Consider the following 9,786-nt stretch of genomic DNA (forward strand, 5'->3'; position numbering starts at 1 on the left):
ACGGGTTTACAGTCATGAGAGCATGTCAAAAACAGTGAGGGCGCTGTTTGGCGGCTCCTACCGGGAAAACGAGGTGGAAGACTACCCATACATTGAAACATATGTTAAACTTTCATCGATTTGCAATCGACTGGTTATCATTAAAATTCTCAGAAAGCGCCGAAAAGGCCTCAAAACGAATAAATAAAACTGGTGTTTTTACACGTATTTCAATGGGACGATTATTTAGTGGTGTGCGCCCGTAACACCGTATTGCATGTAGGAAGTACGTGCAGTAATGTGGTGTCCCATTAATTCCAATCAAAATAACATGCACTGACCTACTTGGCAGTTGGCATGAACTGATCTGTATAATATTCAGATATTTACGTGAGTATTTGTAAACATGTTAAACGTATGCGTGTATTTTACTAACTGCAAACAGCTTAAAGCAGATAATGAAGCCATTTTATGCATAACTTACATGATAACTAGATACAGACTTTAAGGTACATATTTCGAGGTGCATAACAGACACCAAATTTGTGTCATAACAAACACCAAATTGGTGTCGATGACCTGACATGCATGCATTCTTTTGTGATGGTCTTTCAATTTGTACCGAGTGTCCTTGGCAGACTTGACTATGCTTCAGTGGTCATGAAAGGATTCAATAGATAACCTCTGCCCCACTAATCCCCAGCTATTGTCTGAAATTGCACCTCGGAAGATATATTATAACAACTCAGTCCCTCAAATGATAGTCATATAACGACCAAAAGATAAATGACTGACTATCATTGAGGACTGAGTTCCGCAGTCTACATGATAACTATAATTTAAACAAAAAGCCATGTTATAACATTTTCATACAAAATAGATTAGCATTTATTTGCCATAAAATGTTAGTGTTTACTTTCAGATACATCCCTTTTATTTTTGAGCCGAACAACTATGGCAAAGCAAAGAAAATTGGAATTTACTACCAGCGCATATGTCGCCAATACGTACCACTCCTATAGTTATGCTAGATGAATTCAAATTTGCCATCAAACTGCATCATTTTATATATCAAATTAAAGCCCTTGAGTAAACAAAGCCAAAACTGAAAACCTTTTTTTTCATAGCACTTTTTCCGTAGCAAAGTTACATCTTGCCAAAGATTGACTTTCATCAAAAAGATTCAGCTAGCAAAATTCCCCAAAACGGCATTTCGGGGGTGTTTCTAGATCTTAGTCTCATTATGATAGCAATTTTTTTAATGGAACTGCTATCAAAATCCCTCTAAAATTCCATGTGCGATTGTCTGATCACCATAAAAAATCATATATTTGGGTCAAGTGAAGTACATAGAAAACATATTTATGTAGGTTTCCTTCTTGCCAGTTGTTTTAAATTTCTATGTAAATATGCATTGACATTGTCGGCGAATTTCGCTGACTAGCAAATGTGTTAACTAAGCATAATATTCGACTTTATGCGACTTTTTGTCACCTCAAAAATCCATTGACTTACAGGAAAGGTTTTTGGCACATTGACAATTTCACAAAATATAAACACTTATGTAAATATGGAATTCTTTCAAATAGCCATAACAGCTCACTAAGCAGCTACAAAAATCAAATTTTTACAAGTCTTGTTGTTTATGCCTGGCTCTTTTGTGGTGAAAAATGTATATAAATGTAATTTGCAATCATTATTTGTAAAGCAAAGATTTCTTCGTTCCAATGTAAGTATGCACTGTGGCAACACATACACAGAACATTGGGTATTCATGGCACCGGTATTACAATCATGTAAAAAGTAGAAATTCAAGGATGTTCATATGATACAGTCTAGTCTTTTTAAAAAGTGAACATCATATTAATGTATAAATACATCAAAGAAAGAGTTCAAATTCCAAATGTCTAGTGTAATCACTGTATATTGGTTTGTTACGCTTGGAGACCAAAGTATGGACCACTGTTCTATTTTCCATGATCGACACAGTAAGATGGCAGAGTTTGGAATTTAGATCTTTTTGACTTGTATAAATGGTTATAAGTGCTATATGGGGGGCTGTCATGAGCAACTTGCAAAGGGAAGAAAGAAGGAAGGAAAACCAAGATAAAAGATTTGGTCTCCAAAAGAAAGAATAGATTATTTTAAGAAAACTCAGTGCAACAATTTCTTGCATTTTATTGCTTACAATTGTTTCAGGCAAAGTACAGGAAAACTTAATCAGATACTGTGAAAAATGAGCAATTTTGCTGCACATTTTGGCAAAATGTCCTTGACTCATCCCCTCTTCATTAAACACCCCCCATGTGTCATACATGTACAAACTCAAGAATTTGTCTTACAGTTTTCTTTAAAATACAGTTTATATCAACTCTTTCAGTAGTTCAACCACCATCAGGTATGAGGAGAACTACAAACTACAAAAAACCCATGAAATATGATATATGCTTCAGCTGTTTATATAGACCCTATCGAATACTACGGCACTCGTCCGCATTCTATCCACCATAAGAAACCACAGGCCAATTAGCATGAGACTTAGAAGTTAGAACTTAGAACCAGCATGTCTGCCATTTTTTATTGTTAAACCGTTCTGGTTGAGTTAATTTGATAGGGTCTATGCACATCAAGGCCAAATACAGTGAATGAATGTGATCCTTTTTCTGTTCGATAATATGTAAACATTAATAGTGCGTAGGTTGTGAACATCAGGTGTCAGGTGTTTTACATTAAATTCAAATTTAATTAAGGGATCTGGAATGAGCATTTTGAGCGTTTCGACAGTAATTTTTGTGGGACATGAGAGCACATCAGACATATCGAATTGCATTCTGAATACGAAGAATGTCTTTCTGATATCAAATAACTATCACTTTTTGAAATTCACGATATAATACAAATTTTATCAAAATTGATATCAGAAGGATATTCTTCCTATTCATAATGCAATTCGATATGTCTGATGTGCGCTAATGTCCCACAATAAATACTGTCCAAACGCTCATACCCCATCCCTTAAGGTTGGTCTGAACCCTGGAATTAAGAACTTTCGGGGCCTCATAAATGCTAAATTGTTGGTGTAATGTATATAAAAGTATACATATTTAGAATGGCAAAGACTTGATCAATTCATCTGTGAGGTCAAATTTGGGCCAAAATGCCATTTTTGGCCCCAAATCTAAAAATAACGTTTTTGGCCCACTTCTTTTTCGATTAAACATAATAAAAAATTCTTGGGCCAAAATTTTTTTTAAACCAGATAAAAATATGTAGGAGTAGTTTTTTTAATTTTTTTAAATTTTGACCAACTTCACCAAAAATATTTGAAATTTGGGCGAAAATCAGGCTTTTTTAATTTTTTTTTTAATTCAGCATTTTTTGACCATTTTTGGTGCAAATTTCTCAAAGTTGGTCGAAATTAAAAAAAATGAAAAACCGGCTCCTAGATATTTTTATCTAGTTTTGTTAATAAAAAAAAAATTTTTGCCCAAGAATTTTTTTGTTACGATTAACGAAATAGAAGTGGGCCAGAAATTTAAAAAAATGAAAAACCGGCTCCTAGATATTTTTATCTAGTTTTGTTAATAAAAAAAAAATTTTGGCCCAAGAATTTTTTTGTTACGATTAACGAAATAGAAGTGGGCCAAAAACCATTTTTTTTAAATTTTGGGCCAAAAATGAGCATTTTGGCCCAAATTTGACTTCAGTCACTTCACAGATGAACTTATCAAGTCTTTGCCATGTATACTTTTATATACTTTAGACCAACAATTTTGCAGTTATGAGGCCTGAAAGTTTCCATAAAATTTTCCAGGGCTGAACCCTTTAAATGATCTCTTCAACTGTTGGTGCCTCACTGTCAGTGGTGACACATTTTTTTTCAGGGAGGGGGTGGGGGTTAATAGAAGAGCAGAGTTATTTACTTGCAAATATTTTTGGCATGATTTTCCAAGAAAATAGGCCTATGTATTTTGAAAAGCCTAATTGGATGTACAGTAAATGTTGCTTTATACAACAGTAGGGAGAAAAACATGAAACACCTTTTGTAAAGTTTTATGGTGGCTAACACGGCTATTGTGTCCTGCACAGAAATGCTTAAAAATGATACTTATTTTTTTTCAAAGAAGCATAATATTCGACTTTATGCGATTTTTTGTCACCTCAAAAATCCATTGACTTACAGGAAAGGTTTTTGGCACATTGACAATTTCACAAAATATCAACACTTATGTAAATATGGAATTCTTTCAAATAACCATAACAGCTCACTAAGCAGCTACAAAAATCAGATTTTTACAAGTCTTGTTGTTTATGCCTGGCTCTTGACCAATCACGCGTGCCGTTAGATAACAGAAATGTATGAACTGTGTGTTCTGTTATGTTTATTTATAAATGTAATTTATTATTTATTTGTAGGGCTGGAGACTGAATAAACTGGTCAACCTCCACAAGCCTCATTGTTTCATTCCCTGTTGATTAGCAAAATATATGAACAATGCTATTCACTGCACTTGCACTAAGTCTAGCTGTCACAGCACTCATTGTACTCTTGACAATAGCATTTTGGTTACGGCTTATACCAAGAGGTAGACTTGATCCAAAGCACAAAGCCGTGTTGATAACTGGCTGTGACACAGGGTTTGGATTTGCTCTTGCCCAACACCTTGATTCACTTGGCTGTTATGTTTACGCTGGATGTCTGGATGCGCATGGTGAGGGCGCTTGGAAACTCACCAAGGGTGCCTCCGATAGACTCATGGTGTTGCAGATGGATGTCACGAAAGATGAAGAGGTATCTGCTGCTTTGGAAACTGTACAAAAGAACCTTCGGTACCCAGAGAAAGGTAAATATTTTGAAAGTTTTAATGTGATGCTACCACTGTTTGTTCCTGTGGTATATCCATGATTTTAGTGTGTATGCATGGGGGGGGCAATTAAGCCAAATGTTCATCCCCATTTATAATTTGTTTGTCTCATTTTTAATCACTTTAATGACACTTTATTCTTTGCTGTCCCCATTTTATCCCTGTCATTTATTGTCATTCCTAGTGGCACAGTCAGGCATTAGAATTATCCTGCTTTTGCAGGATTTCCTGCTTTTTTGTGGTCCAAATTTCCACACTTTCTTTTAACTTCAGCCCGTTTTTAGCCTCATTTTCGCTTTTTCAGGCTTTTTCAAACTTTTTAGGTTTTTTCATGGATGACCATTCTCATGCCTGCACAGTTCAATAACCTACATTCATCAGTATACCTCAAAATTTGAACATGAGCTGTGGAGTTTTTGTACTCAACACATTGTATGAGTGTACACTAGGGTGGGTCGAAAAACACTTTTTTTCTCGAATCAACTTAGAACTCGCCTAGAATTTTACTAGGGTACATAAATATTGTGCTGAAATATCAGTAAGATCCTAGTATGTTTCGCCTAGTAGATTTTCACAAAATCCCTACCGGTACTTTTGCTATTTCTTACTGTATAACTCTAAATGGAGAAATCGGTAGGGTTAACCTGGAAAAGAAACCATTCAGATGACATCAAAGCCACTGTAAAACATTTTGGGTAGTTCGTGTGGACCCTTTAGAACATCACCAAATAGGAAGCAAGCTCCAATTGGTTACCATTATTTTCTGCTAAAGACATGTATGTATTAAAATATTCATGATAATTATTTGAGTTGCTAAATTAAGGGGTAGGGGTAGCATTATGGAGCATTTTCCAAGTTCTCATTAAAATTTCATAATTCAAAGTACAAAAACTACATGAGATATGATTTTAGCGTAGCTTTGACTTGACCAAGGGTTAAAATGTCATGTGACATCTGATTGGCAGTAATTTTCAAGGCCATGTGACCTTTTGACCTCAAAACATAGCTCCCGAAAATCATAGATCATTTATTTTTGGTAATTCTACAGCTCATATCTATGCAATGAGGCCAAAATTGTAAAATTTGACTGAGCAGAACTGGGGGAATGCTCCATAATGCTACCCCTACCCCTTAAAGTTAGCAACTCATTATATTACCAATAACTAAATACATGTCTTTAGCAAAAATATTGTTAACCAATTGGAGACTGCTTGCTATTTGATGGTGTTCTAGAGGGTCCAAACAAACTACTCATGATGTTTAATATTGGCTATGATGTTATATGAATGCCTACTTTTCCCTGTACTGATTTTGCCATATAGAGTTATAAAGTAAGGGGCTGTGATGTGCAATAATTATGAGTCCGGGGGATTTCAAAGCGGCTTGCCAAAAATTCTTTGCCCCCCCCCTTGTTCATGCCAAATTTTTGGGATCCCAATTTACAAACCTTCATTGGTCTAGATACATGTTGTGAGCGCAGCGAACAGGAAAATTTGCATATTTAAGCATTTCCGTACTGTTTTCCTAAAACTTTTTAGAGCGTTCATTTAAAAGGTGCCACATGAATGCGTGGCAAAAATCACTTGCCCCCCCCCTCTCGGCTTGCCAAAAATTGCTCCCCCCCTTTCTGCTCACCAAAAATGTCTTGCCTCTCCCAGGGCTCATAATAAATAGCAAATAAGTAGGGATTTTGTGAAAATCTACTGCTGGGGTGAAACATGCTTCGATCTTACTAATATTTCAGCACAATACTAGTATGTGTCCTAAAAATGGGACAAAATATTTACTAATAGGGATGAAAATTTGGCTTTGCCCCCTCACACTAAAATCTTGGCTATGCTACTGGTAAGCGGCAAATTGATTGATATGACATCGACAATATTAATTGTCAACCAGATGCTAGAACTTGCAGGTGTGTGATAAACAATGATGCTATACATAATGTAATGACACCATTAAGCAAATTGCATCATTCTTTTCATAATTGCTAGGGCACAGAAAGGGGTTTGAACTATGTTCCCAGAAAATCTTGAAAAGTGGAAGAAAGTAAATTTGGATGATTTGTAACAACAATTGCCACCAACATATAGCTGTATTTGCCATTCGTTTATTTCTATAGCCATTTATTTGAGCTTGTACTTCTCCAAGATAATACAGCCTTTAATTTTTGAAGGGCAAAAAATACGAATGACGTAGAGCTTTATGCAGAGGATATACACATAGCATTGTGGCTTGAGAACCACCTTGCTGGCGGGGATACATTTTATGCACTGCATCTGCATTGATTAGAAAGGTATGAATAATGTAATATTGTTTTATGATGTATTATCACTATATTTTCTATACCATGTCTAGAGTAATTGTTGCAAGTGCTAGATCCCCAGATACTGTTTGTGGGTGATGTATAATATAGGCCTATGTGACACACAGTAAATGACAGTGAATAATCTTGAACACAGTTTTATGAGAAGTGCACTTTATTGAACATTATTTTATTCATAGGTACATTATTATATGCATCATCTTGAACATCAAAAGTAATATAATTGTACATCAAATAGAATATAAACATTCATTTTTAATTTCTCATTTCCAAACTACCTTTAAAAACCAGTGTGTCCCTCACAAATAAGAAAGAATTCCTTTGACCTCCTTCAAATGCGACTCCAGTGCCCCCTATACAAGGAAAATGGCCTGTGTCTTTCATTGTGTTCACTTTTTTGAATCTGCAATTTAAAGGTCCGTGACCCGATCGACAGCATCATCCCCCCCGATATTTTTCATTGTTGATGAGGTTTTGGTATCACATGATAGATACTATTTTTCTCATTACTATCCTGAAATTTGACGCTCCAAGTCGATGTATTTCGGAGAAATCATGAATCACAGCGGTTTTTACAGGTTACCAGTTTGTAAATATTAAAACTTCGTCGGAATTGTGGGGACGGAATTAATTGCGAATCATCAGTCTCCTCAACAGCTACTTTGGTTTCGCGTCATAGCCATTTATTTTGGCTTGCAAGATAATACAGCCTTTCATTTTTGAAGGGCAAAAAATATGAATGACATAGAGCTTAGTTTTCATACAGATACACATAGCATTGTGGCTCAAGAACCACCATCCTGGCAGGGATACATTTGCACTGCATCTGCATAATTGATTAGAAAGGAATGAATAATGTAATATTGTTTTATGATGTATTATATCACTATATTTTCTATACCATGTCTAGAGTAATTGTTGCAAGTGCTAGATCCCCAGATACTGTTTGTGGGTGATGTATAATATAGGCCTATGTGACACACAGTAAATGACAGTGAATAATCTTGAACACAGTTTTATGAGAAGTGCACTTCATTGAACATTATTTTATTCATAGGTACATTATTATATGCATCATCTTGAACATCAAAAGTAATATAATTGTACATCAAATAGAATATAAACATTCATTTTTAATTTCTCATTTCCAAACTACCTTTAAAAACCAGTGTGTCCCTCACAAATAAGAAAGAATTCCTTTGACCTCCTTCAAATGCGACTCCAGTGCCCCCTATACAAGGAAAATGGCCTGTGTCTTTCATTGTGTTCACTTTTTTGAATCTGCAATTTAACCCCCAAATGAAATTTATAAAAGACTATTCACAGAAGATTAGAAAATGTTGCAAGAAAATATAAAATGTAGGATTATAAAGGGTATACAATGTCTTCATAACATTTAACATTTTTTGAAAATGTACTGCAAAATATTCTAACATAATGTTATTTAAGTGTTGACAAAATAGTTGGCAACAAATGTTTGCAAAAATTATGTTTCAATAACATTTTGACAACATTTAAAAAATGTTGTTGCAGTATGTTTTGATGCAAAATGATTTCATGACCTTTATAAAACCTGACATTTAATATTATTTACAAAAAAACGTTTTTACCAAAATCAAAACTCAAAATATAATGTTTAAAACGTTTTGTGTTTCCTGTAGATGAAACTAGAAAGAAGTACTTAGATAAAGTCTTAACAAATTTCAGCCCTTGAGTTAAAAAAAATCATAGCTTCGGAATTCTATGGTCGATACACATAAAGAAGATTCTTAAAACATTTCCATCAATTAGTTTTTCAGTAAGTTGGCTAGTTTAATGATGTAAATTCAAATATCACTATTACGTGACACTCTTAACCAATCAGACCAAGCGTGACACATATCATTTGACAAGCAAACGTATGGAGCAAAAAAAAGCAATCAAATACAAAAATTTGCATCACCTTCAGCTCATATCTTCGACAAGTACCGAATACCTCTTTCTTCACAAAACTCTGATTTGCTTAAGTTTTACACATTACATAAATTTTAAATGTATTTATATTTAAAGAAATGAAAGATTTTAATAAGGCCATTTTGATATAACATAACAATGCCTCCCATTTAGAATTCCATTATTATATTTTTTACAACACCAATGTATCACCAAATTCTACTCTTAAAACATATAATACACATGAAGATTCTTAAAACATTTTCATCAATTAGTATTTCAATAAGTAGGCTACTTTAATCATGCAAATTCAAATATCACTATATGTGACACGATCATATCCAACTAAAGATTTTAATCAGCCATTTTGATATAACATAACAAAGCCTCCCATTTAAACTGTTATCTTACAAACAATGTATGTAAAGAAATTAAAGATTTGAATAAGGCCATTTTGATATATCATAACAAAGCATATTATATTTTTACAACACCAAAATATCACCATACTCTACTCTGAAAACATATGGTCGATACACATGAAGAAGATTCTGAAAACATTTTCATTATATTACAAACAATATATATTTAAGAAATGAAAGATTTTAATAAGGCCATTTTGATATAACATAACAAAGCCTTCCATTTAGAGCTCCAGAATTATATTTTTTTACAACACCAATGTAT

General features: G+C 34.2%; 1 protein-coding gene across 1 annotated transcript in view; it reads left to right on the forward strand.

Moving 5' to 3' along the window:
* Positions 1-245: 245 nt before the first annotated feature.
* LOC140157043 (D-beta-hydroxybutyrate dehydrogenase, mitochondrial-like) overlaps positions 246-9,786 on the forward strand; it is a 39,225-nt gene continuing 29,684 nt past the window's right edge. Inside the window, exons 1-2 of the mRNA XM_072180109.1 lie at positions 246-369; positions 4,396-4,823. Coding sequence (XP_072036210.1) covers positions 4,475-4,823 — 349 coding nt within the window. The 5' untranslated portion in view covers positions 246-369; positions 4,396-4,474. The remainder of the gene's footprint in view (positions 370-4,395; positions 4,824-9,786) is intronic.

The sequence above is a fragment of the Amphiura filiformis genome, chromosome 7, assembly GCF_039555335.1.
Source record: "Amphiura filiformis chromosome 7, Afil_fr2py, whole genome shotgun sequence".
NCBI lineage: Eukaryota > Metazoa > Echinodermata > Ophiuroidea > Amphilepidida > Amphiuridae > Amphiura > Amphiura filiformis.